The following is a 22596-nucleotide window of genomic DNA, read 5'->3' on the forward strand; positions in this document are numbered from 1 at the left end:
ACACCGAAACTTCAAATCAAAAAAGAAGAAACCCCAAGATCTTGCAGCCCACGAATCTTTGGGAGGAGGTAGTCAAGCAAAACAAAACTTAAAAGGCAGAACTATGAGTTGTCACAATTTCCAGGCAGCACTGCTACCAGTCCCCTTCCTGCCCAGGCAACAAGAGACCAAGGGGAAAAACCTCTAGGTTTCCTGGGACTAAAATCAAGAAAGTTGCCCTTGCAAGATAGGATGCATACAAACCAAGTTTCAGAACACAATTAATTTGGTAGTGGAGCCAATGAAGGCTGAAGAACTGGATTCAGAGTGAAGCCTCCAGAATTCAAAACCACCACACAATTACTTATGTTTTTTGTTTTATTAAACTTGTGCAAGAATATTCAATAAAAATAGCAATGAACAGTGAGGATAAAAATAGTACAACTATAAGTGTAAAATAAGCACATTTACAAGCACTGGTTTAAGTTCCATATGTTACCAATAGAACTGAGTCAAATAAAGTTTCAAATTCCAAAGTCGAAGACAGGGTTTCCGGTCAGTATGACCCACCAAAGTCAAGAAGTATCTCAAAGTCAGATGTAATCCTGCCACAGGGCAAAACTAGAACGAAATATCTTACCTACATGCTCAATGACCCATGCTGGCCTCGTTCCAGTTAACCAATAAAATAAACAGCCAATGATGTAACTTGACCAATGAAACATGTTGCTAATTGTGATCCAACCAATCAAATTAGCTTGCCCATTCAACCAGATGCCCTGAGGCTCCATCAGGTCCAGTTAACAAACACATTTTCCCAACCCAGAGCTCAGGCATTAATGAGATGGAATGTATCCTCCCAGGCCTCCATAACCTTGAAACTATTATGCCCAATGGTGTGACTGGCACCTGGATTTCTTCCCTTCTCCCCTTACCTCACTCTCTGAAGCTACAAGTAGCTTGGTCTAAGTTTTCAGAAAGAGAAGTTTCCACCTTTTGCAGGTCTCAGCCTGAACTGAACAAGAAACTGCTTGAAGGAATCATTTTCTTGACAAATGCTACAACATCTCACTAGGCTTTTCTAGGAAGATAGAGGTGGCAGGGGAGCCAAGAAAGGTCCAACTTCTACCAGCCAGTGGGTAGAGAGATGGGGGTGGGAGCACTCAACAGCGAAGGTAAGGAAGGTACCAGGCACCACTAGGCAGGCATGTGAGTGGAACAGCAGTGGGGAAACTGTAAGAGGCACGGCCACCGCCAACAGGTGAACAAGGGAAACCGAGAAAGGCAGCTGAGAAAAATGATCAGGCAGGCTGAGTCAAACAGACAGGGGCAGTGCAGTAGGGGAAGCACTGTAAGTGAGTGGGGCACCAGAGGGAAGAATGAGAGTGGGGCACCAGAGGGAAGAATGAGAGCCCTGGCCCTTGGAAAGCAATGCAAGGAGGAATGTGGGATTTCCCCTCTCTCGTGAGCTCCTCAGTGGTCCCTACTAGCATAGTCATATTTTATTTATTTTATTAGATTTACTAGGCTGCCCCTCCTCTTTCGGGCTCGGGGAGGCTTACAACATGTGTATAAAACCGAAAATCATCTAAACATTAAAACATTTCAATAAATAAATTCCAATAATTTACGACTATATTTGTCCAGATGGCAAAACATACAATATTCCTGTAAGTGGTGAAATGAACTCATAACAGTCAGATGGAGAATGGTGAAAGAGAAAGGGGTGAGGGGGGAGACGCTGGATGGTACAATGGCTGCCTCAACCACACGTCTTGGGGAACAGCACTGCCTCACAAGCCCTGCGGAACTGCATAAGGCCCTGGTCTCATTGGACAGAGTGTTCCACCAGACTGGGGCTAGGGCCAAAAAAGCCCTGGCCCTAATTGAGGCTAACCGAACTTCTCTGGGATATAAACCTACTATATGCTTGATCTGCTTTTCCCTTGAAGCCCTTAAATTACAACCCCTATTTTAGAATTACTTGTTTCTATAAGACAGATAGTATTTCATCTTATTTAGACATTTAAACAATAATTCACATATATAAACTGGCATATAATCCACTTCTTGAAAGACAACCATTCCATAAGAAATTTTACGCGGCTGGTACTTACAGCATTGGAATCAACGTCACTGTGTATAGCAATTGTTTTAATGCCCATCGTCTTGCAGGTTTTAATTACCTAGTAATTTGGGAAATTAAAAAAAGATGAGTTTTAAAGAAAATCACACAAGTGACAAGATTGAAGAGGCAATTGTTTTGGAGAAGTTATACTTACTCTACATGCAATTTCTCCTCTGTTGGCAATAAGAATCTTTTCAAACATCTGAATGAACAAGAAAGGGGAAAGCATGACTCCACAGATTATAGCATAAAACATTTATACATTTATTTAGCCTGTGAAGTTAACCGTTTCTAAATCCAGTACAATTGCATATTAGATTTGCATTCACCCTCCCACATACAGCCATACAGGGATGCATCACTGAACCCTCCGGGACACAAAATTGTACACCCTCTCTGGTCATAATTCTGATTAAAGGATACATTGGCACCAATATCTACTGTGAACCTGGATCCCACCAAGATTTCTAACCAGCTTCAAACCCATGGACAAGAATAGCCTTGCGTATCAGACTAACGGCCCATCTAATGCTGCACAGATATTATTTACCACAAACAAATTTGAAAAGAATAGAACGGGGTTGCTTCACATTGATAAACAATTAGTGATCAGCAGTTACATTCAGATCATTTTGGAATGTAGAAAGAAGACTATGTGGGCCACTCTGAAATCTCAAACATCTCTAACATATAGGGCAAAGCAATTTAAAGATCTAGTTCTTATGGATTGATTTACTCAAAAAGTTAGTAGGATGACTTCCCAAGGACTTGCACACTTTGATGACACTATACCAGAAACCAAACTTATAACTAGTCTTGCGCTGAATCTGGCTGAACATTAGGCTGAACATCCTTGAACCCAACACTGAACAATGGAGCAGAGAGCAAGAAAAAGATGGCCCAAATATCTGTCATCTTAAAAGACACAATTTTCCCACTGTTACTCATTCACTGATTATATCCAAGTTGGATCACAGCAATATGCTAAGACCTACAGCTGTGAAGTCTGACCAGAAGTTTCAATTGGTTCAAAATGTAGGAAGGACTGTGCTGGTACTATTGTGTTAATTTTAAGAGATCTTTACTGACTGCTGGTCTGCTTCTGGACACAGTCCAAAATGTTGAGTATCCATGAAGTCCTATGAAGACTGGGATGAGTGTATCTTCTCCAGTATAAATCTTCTTACAACTTATGATTGTTGTTTTCTCCTACTAGGAAGCCTAAGTTGAATGGACACCACAGAAGGGCCTTATCAGTTGGTACACTGAGATTTCAATACCCCAAGAAGCTTGCCTAGTGCCAAATCTTCAGTCTTTTAAACATAAGAAAGATGTTTTATTTTCCCAATCCTTGGTCTATCTATCAAAATGTCTTATCCAAGAACTTATCTCCTTTGATCATGAAGTTTGGTTCAAGGCCTCCAACATTTTTCCCCCTTTGGTCACAGGAGATTTTTTCAGATGTTAAAACAGTTGTAAGATCTTACTACTTTTATATTCACTGCTCTTATAGATGGTTTTTCAATTCATTGCTGATGCAAATCATGGTTTTATTTTGTTGGGGTGCTTTTTCATTTGGTACCTTGTTATGTATTTGTGGTTTTTATATTGCCTCAAACATTTTACTACAGATAGTTAAGGAAATAAATAAATATTCAAAAGTCTTGAAGGCCAGGTTCTAGCTAAAAAGTTGGCTCTGATAAAAAGCCATTTGAAAGCTATGAAGTGTCTTCAGCATCGTCACCAGAACGACTAGCTTATTTATTATTGGGGGAGGGGAATATAAAAAAATACAAAAATTTTTAGGGAATATCTCAATATTTTACCTAATAAAATTAATATATTAGTATTGACACAAGGGCCCAGAGAACACGCCCCCTACAACAAATTAGAAAAATATCAAAGTGACATGGAGACGTAACCATTCATGGTCTTCCAGAAAAGGTAGGTTTTGAGAAGTTACTGCCAACAACTTAATCTTTTTCTGTTGCAATGAAGAGGTCATAAAGTTTAGTAACCTCTGCTTCCTAAAAGCTCTACATATCGGTTGTCTGGATTAAGGATTTGGCAATTGCCTAATAGGCATCTGACAATACTTTTTAAAAAGTGACCATGGGCTGGATCCAGCTAGCTTTTTTTTAAGTTTCACTGAATTTATTCCCTTCCTACAGCCTCAGTATGACATGGCTTTTGTTTTTTTCAGGTTCCATGATGTCCAGCATAATCTTTTTCGGGTGTGGTCAAAGCAGAATCCTCCCCCTATTTTCTCCAGTAGAAAAGCTGGTTGAATCCAACACAGTTAGGAAGACCTCTGAGATGTTTATCCGAATTCTGAAAGTTGAATGTTCTGCCCGCAAGTCTTAAAGAAGTTACCCAACCCTCTATCCCCGTGATGGCGAACCTATGGCATGGGTGCCCAAGGCAGCACTCAGAACCATCTCCGTGGGCACTCATGCCATCATCTCCCCCTCCCCCTTTCCCCATCGCCAAGCCAGAGGCGGCTACCAGCAGATGTGTTAGGAGCCACGCTACACAGGCTGGCTGTGCACAAGGCGCTCTGCCGGCTGGGGCTGAGCTTCAGGGAGGTCCTCTTGAGTCAACCTGATTTGCTGTAGGTACTATCTACCACCCATAAGTACCCCCACAAAGCTTGGGAGACTGGAGGCTGGCGCGCTTTTCTTGGCATGTAACTTTTGGGACCAAACTAAAACTTTGGGGGTAGGATTAAAAAGCAGCACTCCGGGTGAGGGGCTTCCATTGGGAGTAGTGCATCTGCCAAGAGCAGGGCATGCACAGTGGTGGGATTCAGGCATTTGCCCCAATTGGAGTGGACTGTTTGTTAATGGCCCCCCTCCCCTGGTAGAGAGAGTGATGGGGCTTTTAGTGCCTGGGAGCACAGGGCAGGAAGGAGAGATCTTGCAAGATCCCTAGGCTCACCACACCAATCCTGTTCTGACAGGATCAAAAGTACAAAATACAAAAGGCATTTCATACCGATAAAGAATTGAGCTAAACCAGGCCCCAACCAACTGGCAGAAAAGGGAGAGGAGCACCCCTTACCGCCCTGAGCATTCCTTCCCCACCCCCGTTGTCAGAATTAGGGCTATTCTGACTGAGGCAAATGTGGGACAGAGAAGTCCATTTCAAAATATTCTCCATGCTTTTATTTTTCTGTTCCTACTGCATTTTTGTAGAAAGTCAAGTGCTGTGATGACATGTGAAGGAAAAACCGCAGATCAGATGGCTGCTCCACAAATTTAGATTTCCTGAAGTTATCACACCCCTCGCACAGAATTCTTGCTTAGGATTGCCTTCCTTGACTGCCTTTTTAGTTTTGTGATGGGGGGTTATTAGGTTTCAGAAAGTAAGTTTTACTTCCCCCTCACCCTGCACCCCTCCCCCTTCCCCCGCCAGGCCCCCAGTGTGATAATAGTGTAATTATTTCAGGGAGATTATTAGCATCAAACTTCAGACCTAGTTTTGGGGAAGCAGTGTAGGTAACCCTGTTAAGTGCTGTTAAACCCCACTGATTTTCATGGGAAGAACTAAAGTGCGATCTTTTACCTGGGAGTAAGCTCAGTTGCTGGCAATTGGGCTTGCTTCTGAGTAAACCGTCCTAGGGTCGTAATTCACCCATTCAAAGCATTGCATGGTTGCTTCAAAGCAAAGCCACCGATTACCACCAAGCTTACTCCCGAATAATGTGCACCTTGGAGCCAACCTTTTTTCTAAACTAAAACTTCAGTATTCAGGTTAAATTACCGTGTTGGCACTTTGCGATAAATGAGTTTTGGATTGCGGTTTGGGCACTCAGTCTCGAAAAGGTTCACCATCACTGCTCTATCCTCTATGCTCAGGAACAAATCCATACAGTTGTTTACCACGGCTTTTCTTTGAAAGTCTTCAACTTGCATACTCAACTTAGTTAACAAATACTCCAGTTTTATTCCCCACTTCCTTTTGATGTTCTTGAACATTCTTTAGTATCTTATCATAGTTACCAAAGCTCCTTTTCAAAACATCCAGCTTTTGTCATCCCAATTTCTAGCAACATTATATTCCACCTACCAATTTAAACCAAACATTTGTTTTAATACTTTCAAATTCTGCTGATGTACTATCTTCAGTGTTGTCCATACTCTGCAGTCATTTTAACAGATGTACAAACTAACATAAAAGTTAGGTTTTGGAATCCTCTTATTCTCTGTTACTAGTTTGAATGGGCAAGTTTAACTTAACAAACCAGTTGACAGTAATAATTCATCTACAGTGAACTACAAGTATTCAGTCCAAAACAGAAAATATCAATTCACATCAAGTTCATTTAAGAGCGAGCAAACACAATTGCATCAATCTATGTAGCATTTCAATGAAGTTTTGAAAGTATGTAAGACAGTTACAAGAAAGTACCCTGTTACTATTATGAGCAAGTTATACTCTGTCTCAGGTAAAGGTGTTAATACAGTTAGCTGAGGTGCAGTGGTTGAGAAAATTATTTGCTTAAACATTAGAATATAGTCCCAACGAATATGAGAATTATCATTCATTTTTATGCACTGCCTTTGTCAAAACCATTATTTTGTGTATCACTTGAACATGGTACTTTGATGCAAGAGCACTTAGAGTTCATTAAACAACTATCATCAAACTTTCAAATGGATGGAGGGGAGCAAGACTAGGTAGGCACTAGGACCCAGGTACAGCATTCTACAACAAAGACAATTTGACATGTTGAGTTCTGTGGCAAAGGAATATGCAATCTACTAACATCTTTTTGTGAGACAGAGTATAGAAAGAAGCAAAATTAACTACAATAATATATTCTCCTACACTCCAACCTGGAACTCTTGGAATATACCTGAGGGCTATAACTCAGGGATCTCTTGTAGCCCTTAAAGCATAAAAGTTTCACCCAACATTGAGGTTTGAATGCTAGGAGTAGAAAAATTGCTGAATTGGTTCCAATATAGGTTACTAACATAAAAATTTAAATTTAATGCAGCAGCAGCAAGCCTTTATTGGCATAGACAACAGTAAAACAATAGTAAAAAAACTGATTAAAAACATATACAATACAGGAAATAAATGTTAAGTGGAGGGAAATCTACTGGCATTTAGTAATTTCCAGGAGAAAGTTTGCCACTATCATACAGAGAGAAGGATCAGGATTGTCCACCAAGTAGTGTAATCTAAATAAATCAGGGAGATGGGGAAATGTAAAGGAGTAAGATTCACATACTTGGATCTGATTTCCTTGAATCTGAAACAGTGTAGTAATTGGTGGGTCAGAGATTCAACTGAGCCATCATTACATAGGCACAATCTTTTAGCCTTTTCTTGCTTGTTAAATCTGCCATGCAACAAGGCAGAAGGCATAACATTAAACCTGGCAAGCATTACGGCTCTCCTTTGAGCAGGGTTTATTAAACAATACACGTAGTGTGCCGAGTGGCCCTGTTCAAATGGTAGAGAAAAATACAGGGGGGAGCATGTTTTCTTGGCTGCAGTGATTAGGGTAGAGAACTCTCAATCTAATAGTTGACCTTTGAAGTGTCTATAGGAAGCTTCTGGAATGGGACAAGGGAGGGCAAAGTGAATCCACTGACAGTCCAATAGAAGCCATTTATTCTTTGATTATGGAAAACCAGGGGTTGGAATGGGTGTCAGAGAACAGACGGTGGACCAGGGAATTACAGTCCGAGAGAAAATGGATTCGCAGCCAGAATCTAAAATCTAAAAGAGAAAATGGATTCGCAGCCAGAATCTAAAAGCGACCAAGCGGCTGATTCCAAGGAGTTTTGACCTAACTCCAGACAAAGGGCTGCATAGGGCAAGCAATAACATAAAAATTAAAAATGTTTGCCAGCCAGAGTTCCAAAATGCCAGTAGAACAGACCCAGGGGCATTCTCCTGAAGGAAAGCCATACGGTGGTTCCTCATCTACACTCTGCTCATGTAATAAAATTACTGTCTTCAAAACCAAGCCATATAGAAAAATAAGAAAGTTTGCAAGCTAACAGATGGACTGGAACAGGAAATTAAAGGTATCTATAAAAGGATCGCTGAACTAACCATCTCCAGATTTTGCTCGTGGAGCAGAGGTTTGTTTGTACCTTCCTGCAGTCAAGAGATAAGCAACAAGCGAGCACAAAGAACTTACTTTTTCATTAGGATCATATACAGTTGAGTGCAAGCCACAAGATGTGATAAGGCACCATCTCCATCTTGAAATCCGTGCAGCACACTGTTTAAAAGAGACAGAGAAATACAGGTGATTAAAAATAACAGAAATCCTTTGAAGGATTTTGGACACAGCTTTTTTTTAAAACCAGAAGACAAAATTTTAAACAAATAATACACTGAAAAAGTAAAAATGAAACCTTTAAACTTATACACACTGTTCATGTGACATTAAGTCTAAAGCATCAGCAAAAAAATTTGTTGAATTTTAAATACCTCAAGCACATTTCAGCACAACACTTTCAAGCAACATGAATGTGATTTTTTTAAAGCTCAGTTTTAAGACAGTTGGTTGGTTTATATTTTAAAGGGGGGGCTATATGTGCTTTTGCATTAATAAATTATACTGAAAAGCTGATTACCAGGCCAAAGGAATCTGTATTAACAAGCTACACAGACACATCTTCCTATATGAGGATCAGGCAAACTCTCAGCACTAACTGCCTAACATTCCCCAGAATAACTATATTCAGAACAGACAAGTTTCATGTGCACAGAAAAATCATGCACAAGAGTCTCCATACAGAGCAATCAGAGCCTACCAAAGACTTTATTTCAAACACCTGAGCAAAATTCTAACTATATTTCAGATGCCCATTTGTTTTCCCTCCCACCTACCAACTGTTTCTCAAATAGTGAAGTCATTACAGCTCCATCAGCCTGTTTAGGGTGATCAATTATTTTTATTCAGGAACTTTTATAGAGGAAAAGTACATTATAAAACAAAGTCCATGACTTATTTGGCTTAGAATAAAGTAAACTGTAAGCAAAAAGATCTCCAAACAGAAATTTGGAAAACCACAATACGCTATTTTTATCAGTCATCCATAAAGCTGTTTACACACATCTTCTGTTGCTCCCAATTCCCCTCACCCTCTACTAAAATAAAATAATTCTCTGAACATACAAAGTCACTACCAAAGAAAGCCCATCTGCATGTAGATACTTCACTAAAGTTGTCAGTCTGCTAAAAGATATAAGCTGTATACTTCAGGAATATTACTGTTGTTCTTTTTGCTGGAGAGGTTTAGCACAAGAGTACAAGAGAAGAAGAAGAGTTTGGATTTATATCCCCCCTTTCTCTCCTGCAGGAGACTCAAAGGGGCTTACAATCTCCTTGCCCTTCCCCCCTCACAACAAACACCCTGTGAGGTAGATGGGGCTGAGAGAGCTCCGAGAAGCTGTAACTAGCCCAAGGTCACCCAGCTGGCGTGTGTGGGAGTGCACAGGCTGATCTGAATTCCCCCAGATAAGCCTCCACAGCTCAGGTGGCAGAGCTGGGAATCAAACCCGGTTCCTCCAGATTAGATTCCTCCAGATTAGATACACGAGCTCTTAACCTCCTATGCCACTGCTGCTCCTATGCCACTGCTGCTCCAACAAGGTATGTGGTCAAGAGCTATAGAAAAAATTAACGGTCTAAGACAGTAGTTCTCAACCTGGGGGTCGGGACCCCTTTGGCGGTCAAACTACCCTTTCACAGGGGTCGTCTAAGACTGTCTGCATCAGTGTTCTCCATCTGTAAAATGGATAAATGTTAGGGTTGAGGGTCACCACAACATGAGGAACTGTATTAAAGGGTCGCGGCATTAGGAAGGTTGAGAACCACTGGTCTAAGAGATAACTGGATGTAAATGAACCATATTTGTCCTGAACAAAGTATATACGCAATCAAGCCTTGAAAAGGATAAATTGGTCAAGCAAGAAGAAACTACAAATTGAAAGTCTATATTGACAAATGATCATATAAAACAGTTGGCAATACATATCTCACATCTGATGTAAATCCCTGAAATTTCTGCACATTTGCACAATTGTTCAAAGACAATTAAGTACAGCATCAATATGAGTAGGCTCTAAAAAGGAATCACATCTGCACAGAGCAGTAGACGAAGAATTAGCATTAAGTCTTCCTTAAATCAAAATCTGCAGCTAGCTAGCCAGACTGGTTAAGAACTGGGACCCTTTGCTATGGTTACAGTTCCAAGAAAAATGAATGCAAAAGAGATGCAAAAACAGAAGCTTATTTATTTAGTACATTATCTGACCTGCCTCCAAAAACCTCAGGGCAGTGTATATTGGTCTGTCTCCTCTGCTTCAACCCCCACCCCCGACAATCCTACAAGGCAAGTTATGCTGAGAGACAAGAATTAATAGCCAAGGTCACTCAGCAAATTTAATGCAGAGTACTGTTTTGAACCAGAATCAACAATGCCCTGGGTCTGGATCTTATGGCAGGCTTGCTTACATTCGTGCTCTTGTTCTTCTACTGAAGAAATGGTCCTCCACTGTGCAGAGCTTTTTTAGTTCACTAAACAAACCCAACTGAGAGCCAAAAGAATGGGGGAGGGCCACCTCTGCTATAAAAAAGGATGCAGAGAAGGCAAATGCAAGGTTTAGGATTCAAGTCATAGCCCAATGTGTTACCCTCAAGCTGCTTCCTTCTGCCCAGCAGAGCCCTGAGGAGATTTTTCCTCCAAATGTTCTGACAGTTATTATATTGATGCAATAGCATAAACAATGTTTTTAACTTTTTTCCCACTTTGTGCTTTTCCACCTTATAATAAAAAGTAAAAATTCTTCAGCTGCTCAGCTTGGGCACCTCTCAGTCTGGCAGAGTTTTGCTGCAAGGGAATATAAAATAAACCCTTTTCCTTCTCTCAGAAAATAATAACTTAGGCACCAGACGCTTGATAACACTAAAAGATTAAATTAAATTTTTATTAACAGGAACAACAAAAAATACTTTTAGGCAAAATAATAAAGATTATGAAACAAGTAGGTAAGTTGAGATGTTCTTATTTACAAGTTGTTTCTGTATTTTTCTTCGCAATTGTTACAAGATGGCTCAGGTCACTAGCTTCGTGCCTTCAAGAGGTTACATTCAGTTTATTATAGACAAATATATGCGCACCACTATAGGTGACATAATGTGCAGTTTGTCTTTCTATTAATTTGAAAGACCCTCAGGTAATTATTCCAATACAGTTTCTTCAAACACTCCAGGAGAGATGTCCTGCCACCACACACTGATTAACAGAGAAGGAATTCCAGGTAGCCCTCAGAAAGTCAGTTTCCTCACTATCTCTATATTAGGATCCTCCCACTCTCATAAGCTTCACTGTTTAGTATCCGAGTGTGGGTTCTCCTGAGAGAAAACAACCAAGCAACCCTGTGTTTATTCCATTTCACTATTTTGTTAATACCAGGCACTCAGCACGCACCCGTTCACTCGGGCACTCATCAGAACTCTCTTCAAATCTCCTCACACAGCCTTTAGACCTCTGCTTTTCCCAGCCAGTCACAAGCTCCTTGTGGGCTGCAGTCCACCTGCAGTAAATAAGGCTAAGGGTTGGAATCTGTCACATACAACATATGCTTTGCCATTAGGTACTTGGGAAACATAAGGACTTCATCCAAACAATAGCACTGAAACAGGGAGTGAGGCACAGAAGTTAGAGTGTTCAACTAGAATATGGGAAAGAGCATGCCATCAAGTTGGAACCAATTCATGGTAACCCCCACCATGGGGTGTTCAAAGCAGGAGATGAGGAGAGGTGGTTTCCTATTGGACCCAGGTTCAAATCCCCACCCTGCCACAGAAGTTTGCTGCATGACTATGGGCCATTCTCATTCGTGGCAGAAAGTCAGAAAGAAGTCTAAAGTGGAAGGAGGACAGAAGTGACATAAAATGCCGACATGAATATTGAGAGTGTAACAATAAGGTAGCTCCCATGTGGGATTCCAAATAATATTTAGCAACCCAGCAAACTTCCAGTAGGTATTCAGTTCTTATCATAAGCCTTGTACGAGTTGTTTCCATTCTGGGTGTTCTTTCAAAACCTGCAGTCCTCAAACTATTTGAAGGGAGATTCATTTCCAAACGTACTGTATTTATCATTTTCTAAGTAAGTTCATGCTACAACTTCCTACCCAAAAATAAAATTACAGGAATCTCCAATCAGTTAATAAGGAATGCATTTATAATGTATTATTTTTAGCATTACTGATCAACAGGTTGTATTTCATAGTCTTTTCACAAACTATGCAGAAGTAACCTGAATTGACTACTGAGTCTTCCACCTGCAAGTTGCAACCCACTTTTTGTGCTGACCTGTAGCATGAGAACAATAGGCCAAGGTCAATGCAACAACTCAAATCTACTTCCTAGGCCTAGGGGAAAGTGATCAGAAAACACACTGAACGCCCACCAAACCAAACGCAGGGAAAACAAAAACTAGAGCTTGGCCTTTTAGACAGAGAGACATAAAGAACAATGGGTGAAAATAAAATGGCATATACAGAGAACACATTTGCTATTTCCCTCACATTCTACCCAAACTCCCAGATGTTTCAGCTACTTTAAAATTTTCAAAGAAAACATAAAAACATTTTCTCACCATGCCTCTGAAGGCTCTTGCTTACTCTTTGCAATGGAAGTTAGTGAATTTACCATATCGCAAAATAATAAGACCATAAATGGTTTACACAAACAATCAAAAAGTATTTCTTGGAGTAACACAAGATAGGAGAAATGAAAGAAAATAAGTTCATTTGATGGTAGAAGTTAAATCAGAAGCCACTGTAGATATAATAGTTACCAATGCAATTCAGTATTCTGACAGAAAAGCTGTATGAATTCAGGTTTCAATTAGTTTAAAGAAACAACACAGTCATGTTTCCAACATCAAATGTGCTAGTAGACAGCTACTAATTAAAACCACACTTTTAAAATTCTGTCCCTACGATGGAAGGACTTGTTTTGATAAAATAGTCATATATTTGGCATTCAAGAGGTTTTGTGAAATACAACTTAAAACACTTTTGTCTCTTTTTGTGGGATTTAAAAGTCAGATTAGCAAAGCTTTGTAGGAATATAGGGTCAAACAGAATAACAGAATTTACAGGTCTGAGATGGTTAAGTTCAATGATATAAATGTATCAAGGTTATTAACATACATGTGCTTTAACCTTTATTTTCTTCTGAGAGTGATTTCTCTTGACAGTCACTGATTTGTTTCTTAAACTTAATCTCCTTTCTTTTACACAGCAGTTGTTTAGTTGGAGGTGTTAGGAACATTAACACATTTCCCCAGTTTCTCTCTCGTGGCCTGGGATCACTCCTTTCCACAGAGCTATCTCCCGTTAAACTCTTCAAAATCACTCTATAAACTTTAGAGCTATTTTTCCTAGATAACTGGTTATGAATCCTTGCTGATCCCAACCCCAAATGAGTTCTTTTTCATGCCAACTGCCATTCTCAGAATTGTATTCTAACTCCCCGACTGAGACAACTCCTTCCAATGCAGCTGTACAGTCAGCATTTTCATTTACCCCTTTCATATCACCTTTCAAACATCATCCTAGTGATTGTCATTTTCCCCCACCAATTACATATAGTTTATATAGATTTTATCAAAGCTTTCTAATTTGCTGTTATTTATTATACACTAGGTTGGAGAAAACGCCCCCTCCCCACTTTCCTGGAAAATTTAGTTCTCAAATTAGCCCTTAGGGGATAGGGCGGTATATAAATATAATTAATTAACACACTCACTCACTCACTCACTCACTCACTCACTCACTCACTCACTCACTCACTCACTCACTCACCAAAATGCTAGAATTCCCTAAAATCAGAAAGACCTGGGAATGGGCATGCATAGCCTTCATTGTCAGTTGGCAGGCAGAAGAAGAAGTGTTACGGGTCTATAGCTCTCCTGCTAGAAGACATAGAGCATAGGTGTCAAACTTGCAGCCCTCCAGATGTTATGGACTACAGTTCCCATCATCGGGAACTGAAGTCCATAACATCTGGAGGGCTGCAAGTTTGACACCTGTGACCTAGCGGAAAAAGGAAGTGAGGGGCAATAATCTCCCTTCCCAACATGCCACCTCCCAAACAAAGGCAGTACAACCAGTCAGTCCCGCAGCTCTCCAAGACCATGGATGTCCATGCCTCAAAATGCAGTTTAAGAGCTTCTTTGGGAGATAGAGGTGGAGGTTACTGGCAAGCCCCTTACCTCTCCACATCCCCCCAAAAGTACAGGAAATATGCCCAACCATAATCTGAAGGATAGTTTCCTCCCACACTTTTTAGCTTGCCTATTAAGATCTGCCTCCAGGACCTTACTCCCTATTTTGAGGTGAAAATAGGTGGCAACTAAAGATGGCCATGTTGAGTTTGCATTACTGTAGATTTGCCAGAACACAGACGATTGGTATTGATTATTCACATTACAAATTCAAGGTCTTCTCATGGTTGTTTGTTAAAGATATTTCTGAAATTATATTTAACTTTAAAATTTCTACTAAGAATCTAGAGACAGTACTAGTAGTTTCATAATAGCTGAATTTTATATACTGTGTCTATTTTAGCATTTATCTAGTATGCTTAGTACATTTTTACTGATCTAATTTAAGTTTTATTGATTTATTGCTTCTCTTTCGGTATGCAAATAAAGGTTATGAGATATTTCAGACACATACAATAGCAACATTCCTTTAAATCAATAAACGCTGAAATTCATCTCCCACTAGGAAACAGTGGAGAATAGGAACAGGGTGAAGAGCAATCGTCTCTCCTACAGTCTATCCCACAGCCTCTTTGGACAGCTTCATTGTATCACTGGATTTAAGCTGTTATTTTGTGCCTTGGAAACTACAAGATGGCTCATTAAATCATTCATTCATTGACCTTTATTCGGCATAGATAAGAATATTAAACAGAAAAAAAACAGAAAAACAAAATCAGGATTACTAGGTTTTGTTCAGTGCCAGAGCAAGAAACTATGCCACATCCTCGGTCCGTTTGGGACAGCAATCGTTGAGGAGTATCTGAGCCATAGTCCTGTCAGAAAAAGGCAGATTTTGGATTTATATACAGCTCGAAAAAATTATCTGCATAGGTCAGTGTGGTGGGGACAGTGCAATAGAACGTGTTCTGTCATTTCCATCACAGTTGAAGAAAATGAAAAGGTCCTTTCAGATAGTGGAAAACGGAGGTATCTTCCACGTGTTATCGCAGTGGGAAGGATATTGAATCAGGTCTGCATAGCAGCATGTCGTAAAACAGGTGACGTAAGATTGGCAAAATAGTCTGGTAAGGCACCAGAGGATGGCTGGGATATCCGATAAATCAATGGCGAACAAGGACCCTTGGTATGAGCTAGTAAAGTTTGTTTTTCAACATCTAAAATTCTTTGTTTTAGTATATAAAGTACCTAGACCTCATCTTGATTTGTGAACATGTCCAGGGTTCATTAAACCCACCAAGAAATTTGATACAGTGACTAATTCAACAGGATGGCATCCTAAAATAGGCCTGATTATTAATGTTATACAGGCAGAAAGCAAATAGTTCTTCTTCTTCTACTGCCTAACTATTGCATGGCTTATTGCAAATAGTGTCTCCAGCCTTTCATTGTTATTCACAATGAGAGAACATCAACCACTCATTCATGTTAAGAGATCAATTTTTTGCCCATGACCCCATGATCCAACTACAAGATACATCCTTAATATAGAATTCCAACTATACAGACTAGAAGACTAAATCATGGTAGGTCTGGCTGACTCAGGACAAGGAATCTTATGGCACAGTAAAGATGAATGAAGTAATCAGATGTATGAAGATGTTTTACGTATCACCAACTGTGTACATATTACGTCACGTACATGCTAACATACACAGGGTAAAAACACAACAGGTGGGGTGTTGCATTATAATGCAGAGAAGTGATGTGGGTTCATGTTTAAATAATTCAGATTTTAATGAAAGCAAATACACCATGTGCAAGCGCTGGAGTTTGTCCATGCTTCATATCACATATTTAGACCATCGGACATGACTAATTTGCAGAACTACAGCCCTGACAACTATAGATAAACTGACTACATTTACATGCGTGAAGTGGAACATATTCCACAGAAAAATACAGCACTGGAAAATTTTATATCCCACATCACTACTGCAGGCTGCTGATGAAGATCAGGGCCAATCAAAAGAGAAAACTGTCCTTATGGATGGGCTGTTTCCAACTGCGGGTGAATTTGTAAAATAAAGCTAATAGCATACAAAGACCTGTAAAGAGGGATAGTTATTTTTTATAGCAAGTTAGCTGTTTCCAGTTCTTTCTAGAGCCATAGTCCATGAAGTCGGGGTATCATCACTGATGAACATTATTAAAACCATCAGCATGCATATCATTTGAAAGGAGAAACTCAAGACTTGATCTCATGATTAACCAGGTAATCAGAATGAACTAAGGTATGTGAAACAGGAACCTAAATGGTCAAAGTAAAAAAAGGTGTTTATGTTGCATCGAACAACAAAGTGATGCACATCAAGTACTGCAACCAGGAAGGGAAAGGAAAGGTACCCAGCAAAGATTGTGTTGCTACTAAGTATCACATGATTTTAAATTAGTTTTATTTCTTTTTAAACTCTTTATCCTTGGAAGATTTGCCATTGGGCTCCAGAAATAGTTTTTCACGTTTGCTGCCAGCCTTCTATCGCGAAGAGAGGGAGATTACCTACCCAAGAAGAAAAGGACATCCTTAACAAACTTGGGCCTAGATAAGAACAGTTCTGCTTATAAAGTGTGAAATTATTTAATTCTCAGATTACAGCCCTTGTTTATATTAGCAGGCACACACATCTGTGCAGGATTTAGATTTAGTCTTATTCACATTCTAATGACCCAGCAAAGACTTCTCAATCTATAATACAAACAGCTCAAATTACCAAAACAACTCTCCAAATCTTTTCAGTCAGTTTGCACTTTTGGTTATTCGGGAACTCTCTTCTTCCCCTGAGTCTTCCATTTATTCTACAATACTGTACATAATACTATGGAACAGAGTGCTTCTAGTCAGCTCACTCAAGCATCATATGGAACTCTCACTCAGTCAAATGAAGTTTTAGGGTAAAATATCCCTGATTTATACCATCTGTTATTAAAATATTGGTACCATACCTTGGCTCAAATATTGGTACCATACCTTGGCTCAAGGCATGCAGGTGGTGATTAAAACATTACAAATTATGAATAATATTTAAAAATGCCAAATACCTCCCTCCTCTGGATGTTCATACACCATAAAATACTACAGCAAATACCGGTAAGCAAGCCTCTCATAGGTGTTTCAGTATGAAATGCCGGCTGCTGTGAGCTGGGTCTCTATGCCATTCTCATAATTTTATCAAAGTTCTAAGTGCCATCCTGTCGCTTCTAACTTATGGCAACCCTATTCAGCGGCCTTAAACTTCCTTGCAATCACCAGACTTGCAACATCTCACTAACCACCCTTTCTATGCCACTATGGAATTATCCTCCATAAGAAACATGGCCCAGTTTAACTTTTGCACGGTTAAAAAAACTTTATAGCCAATTATGTTAGTTGCTGGCAAAATACATTCAACTGAGAACAAAGCATGTTCATAAACTTTTTACAAGAAGATTTAATGTTTAACCCTGATAATGAGTTAGAAATGTATTCACTATCTGTAATTTAAATCTACATTTTAATAGAAAGTTGTCTTTCTACTGACAGCCCAAACGTTCCACCAGACCAGCCTCTAAAGATTCAACACAAACACATTTTCATTTGGTCTGAATGAGTGCTAACATCCTCTATCTATTAGAACTACCAGTCAAGATCTTCTCTCTTCTTAAACACCATAAATGTTTAAAGGCTGTTTTTCATGTGTATTGAAATAATGAAAGTAAAGGAGAACAGATCCCCTTGTTTTCTCAGTACCTGTATCCATCCATGCATCCACACAATATCTTAGTACCATTGCTTATCAGCAAAAGAATGTACAGTTATATACATCTGATACAACTTCCTCCTCCTCTCCCACAAAGTTTAAGAATCTAGCAGTCAGGGAGCCAGTGTGGTGTACTGGTAGAATATTGAACTAGGACCCGGGAAACCCAGACTCAACCTGTTGCTAGCTGACCACACACAATACTAACTGTCATGTCTGTCATATCACTGCAGCATGACAGCAGCATGGTAGTTCACGGTAAACAGGGCAAAGCCCAATGAACAAGTAAGTAAAATGGCCAGCAGATACAGAAACAGCATGAGGCAGGCTTTCTCCAGGCCAGTTTACCAGCTGATAATGCCACAGCTCAAGTTTGCAGGCAGACAGGTATAAGTATAAAGAGTAATTTTAAAAGTTACTCATGACCTTGATCTACAAAGAATCCATTAAATTAGGGCTGATTAGTATTTTCAGTGCACCCCTCCACACTTAAGTGTGCAGACTAACTGACCCATTACAACAATTATTTATTTCATTTTTACCCCACCTTTCTCCCTAATGAGGATCTAAAGTGGCTGACATTGTTCTTTCTCCATTTGATTATCACAGCAACCCTGCGAGGGAGGTTAGGCTGAGAATCTATGACTGGCACACAATCATCCAGCAAGCTTCCAAGGCAGAATGAAGGTCTGAACCAGGCTCTCCAAGATCCCAATCTGACACTCTAACCCTGGGGTCCCCAACATGGCACCCATTGACACCTTTTCTAGGAGCCACCAAGTATTTTTAGGAAGTAGGTGAGGTCAGGTACAGTTTCTGCCCAGCAACTGGAAATTTGATAGGTCGTGCAGACCTTTTATGAATACTGCTTTGATAACAGCTGCCACCTCAGCACAAAGATGTACACTGTTAGTGAAGTTAAGATGTGACAATCACTCTGCAGCTGGCTCCACTTCCTGCAGCAGCCATTTTGTAGCCGTCATTTTGTTGCACCATGCCATGTTAAAATTCCAAATGTGTCCACACACTCAACAAGGTTGGGGACCACTGCTCTAATCACTACACAACAGCTGGTTAGGATGGAATATACCAAAAACAGAAGGTCTAACAGACATTACACCAAAATAGCAGACAAGCTGCTTTGTGTCAGGACAGACATTTAAAATCCAATTTAAGCCAAAGAGAAACTCCTTCCCTCCATGTGTGAACTGGTACAAAAAAAACATAGGCTCACTAAATTATCATCCCATAATTTCTTTATTCTGCCAAAAATCTGGAACAAAGGTCTCTGCAGATGCATCACATAACATTTTCTAAATAAATACCAACAGACAACATTTCTTTAATTAGCCATCCATATGTTCACTTCACCTGGCAAATTAAAGAGAAAAATACATAGCATCTGGGGACAATTCTGTGTTTTGCTGAGATGACATACTGATATTCAGTTTATTGTCACTTGTCAGCTAACACTATGCTAAAATTCCTTCACAACACAGAAATAATTGATTGCAGTGGGAGGGGGGATAAATGAGTTCAAAACTCTTAGGGGAAAAAAAGGGAACCTAGGTAGGTATTGAACAAACCTCAACTATCCAGATAATCAAGTGCATAAGTGCAATGTGGGGAGCCTATTGTACTTCACTGTGCACAACTAGCCATGTACTGGCTATGTACTGTCAAAGCCAGAAAGGCTCTCCCTCTGAGATACATTAAATATGCATACAGCCTTCATGTGCATTATGTAATGTAACTGTACTATAATCTCACAGTCCTATTTAGATGCATTCATAAACAAAGGTGACACACTGAAGAAAATCTGGCATACTAGTTATTACATATTGCTGCTAAATAAGAACTTATAATAATCTAGCATGAACCACAGGACAGAGACAAACGTGTGCCATGAAAGATACTGATCCTTAAGCAGTGTGCTCCTCTTACACAAGATCTTCTCTTTCTAAACTGGCTTTCACAGGAAACCTGAGATTCACAAGAGACTCCCGCTCCCTTCCGGGCATCCTTGTGCTCTTAGTGGATGCTATTCTCAAACGCGTGGGGAGAAGCCACGGAGAATACCCACCTCCCGACTGGATGAGCAGACACCCTCTCGACATGTCACACTTTCTCACCCAAACACGTTGTGAAAATAAAATGGGAGGGGGGGTCATATATGCTCTTCCGAGCCCCCTTGAGAAAACAGTAGGATTTTTTAAACTGTGCCCAAACCGACTCGGGTGTCTGCTCCATTCAGCCTATAGTAGACGCAGGTCATGCATACGATGCCCATGACCTGCACAAGACAGGTACTCTCTCAAGGACTTGTGGGCGGTGCATAGGGCTGCAAGCCGAAGAGGCAAGGTGCTGGCGAGGAGAGGCGCAGACACCGGCTCCTCTGGACACGCGTCTGACATTTCCCAGATGCAAACGCCCTCCGGACTCACGGCGCGCGAACACCCCTGACATGGGAAAGGGACGCTCGTGAGTGCAGCAAGCAGCTCCTGCCATACTGCTGGCTGGCTCTGTTGTATCCGACTCCGCGTTCCTCCAGCTCATTTCGCGGCTGCGCAGACGGGGCCAGGCATGCCCAACGCGGCCATTCCCCTCAGACGCTCCTCACCTTCCGCGCTGCAGAGAGCCGCTCCAGGACGCCGGGCTGCAGGGGCTGCCGAGCCCCAACCCGGCACAGAAAGGCCGTCGCCGCCATCGCTCCACACCGGCCGCTGGCCTCTCCTCTGCAGCCTGGGCCGCCCTTTCACCTCGCCTCGTTTTGACCAATCAGAAACTGCTCCTTCCCCATGACAGGCACACGCCTCCTTCTCTCTTCCCTCCCGCTCGGGGCTACCGCCACTGCCGAATGAGACGCGAAGAACTCCCAAGATTTTGCCTCTCTATTGGGACGGGCTTAGAGGAGTGGGCGTGGCCCACGCGGAGAGTAAGTGCCTCCTGAGGCATAGTTGTCGCGCGGAAGGAATGGCGCAAGCGCAGTCGGGTTGGTTTCGGAACTGCAGGCTGTTGCATGTGAATATGTAAAGCGTATGTGAATCCACCACTGGTAGGCATGCGGAGCATAGTTACAAATCTAACTCTAGGGGTTAATGATTAATGAAGGGCGGGGGGGGGGGGGGAAGGGCCACGTCAATATCTTTCACTAAGAAAAACCGAAATCACGATATCATGTGCAAGCATTCGTGTTCTCCAGAACTCTTCATCAGGTAGGCTGGATGAAAAGTTTTGGAGGGCTCAAAAGCTTGCACACTATTGATTTTAATTAAGAACTTTGCGGTCCATTGAACCGTGCACAATACAAACCAAACGTCAGACTACTAGCCCACACAACTGATTAAAGCAATAGTATTCAGCTCATAAATATCTGACCATTAAAATCTGTTGGATTTTAGTAGTCTCTGATGCTTTCTCAAAAACACCTGTGCTGGCACACACTGTTGTACTTTTGTACACTTGCATTTGAAATAGGTTGTTTCTAGCTTAGATTATGCATTGGCAACTCTAAGGTAAAGATGGGCATATTTACAAAAGTTGCTGTTACATGCAAGCTGACAAAATACAACCCCTCCATCTCCAAAGGATGCATCATGCGCAACACATTTTGAAAAAATTAAATGGACGCTTTTGTGGCCTTAGCTGTAATCTTATGGGCCATGGCTACAACAAAAATTGATAATCGTTAAGTTGCAAATTAGATACCATGCATGCCTGCTCCAGAATACCTCCACAGATGGTGTTTTGAAGCCAGTGCACATTTATATTTGAGTACTCTCTTTTTGATAGCTTGTAGATCAAACCCATGGATTTTGTTATTTCACTGTCCCACACCTTACTATTGGCACCAAGCATCTCTTATCAGATAAAGGTGTGGGGTTTTCTCCTGACCTATCTAAGATTGCTCTAGAACTCCCTCCTCAGTGATTAAAGATTAATCTTACTGGACAGTCACCTCACTTGCACTGTAAACTGAGGGGAAAGGTTTCAGACAGTTCTCAGTTGGAATATTAAAGGATGATGAAGTGTATTTGCCTAAGCTTCAAAAGTTCACTCAGCCAATACCTTTGCACTGACAGGATGGCCAGAAACAGAAAATAGAGACAGAATCTTTACGATTCCCATTCTTTCCAACTCACGCTCATATACACAGGGCCTGCATCCTTTTACTCTATTAAGCAAAGTCTGAAGAATTTCACCAGTCCTAAGGAAAGTTACTTCAACTTTACTGGCTTTTGCATAGCAGGAAGGTCCCTTAGATCTGATTAACTTTCTCCACTGTAAGGTGGAATACCACCCATGTGGCAGACATGAATTAAACTGGACCAGATTGCTCTTCTCAGTGCTAACAGATTGGTTCAAGAGCTGAAAGAAGCCAGTGGTACTGTTATAACCCATGCACACACATAGAAGAGGTTCTCAAAATGGAAAAGAAAATGTTGACCCATCTCTGGCATTTATGACCCCTGCAATG

The 22596-nt window shown here is 40.8% G+C and overlaps 1 protein-coding gene across 2 annotated transcripts in view; it reads right to left on the reverse strand.

Moving 5' to 3' along the window:
- PCCA (propionyl-CoA carboxylase subunit alpha) overlaps window positions 1-22596 on the reverse strand; it is a 345506-nt gene that overhangs the window by 282087 nt on the left and 40823 nt on the right. The window contains exons 1-4 of one of the 2 annotated variants that reach the window (XM_048493109.1): window positions 20740-21010; window positions 8268-8351; window positions 2262-2309; window positions 2097-2165 (exon numbers count right to left, since the gene is read on the reverse strand). In XM_048493109.1, coding sequence (XP_048349066.1) covers window positions 2097-2165; window positions 2262-2309; window positions 8268-8351; window positions 20740-20826 — 288 coding nt within the window. In that variant the 5' untranslated portion in view covers window positions 20827-21010. Of the gene's footprint in view, window positions 1-2096; window positions 2166-2261; window positions 2310-8267; window positions 8352-20739; window positions 21011-22596 lie in introns of those variants that run through there. The other variant, XM_048493110.1, reaches the window with a different exon arrangement.

Source organism: Sphaerodactylus townsendi, linkage group LG04, assembly GCF_021028975.2.
Source record: "Sphaerodactylus townsendi isolate TG3544 linkage group LG04, MPM_Stown_v2.3, whole genome shotgun sequence".
Taxonomy (NCBI): Eukaryota; Metazoa; Chordata; class Lepidosauria; order Squamata; family Sphaerodactylidae; genus Sphaerodactylus; species Sphaerodactylus townsendi.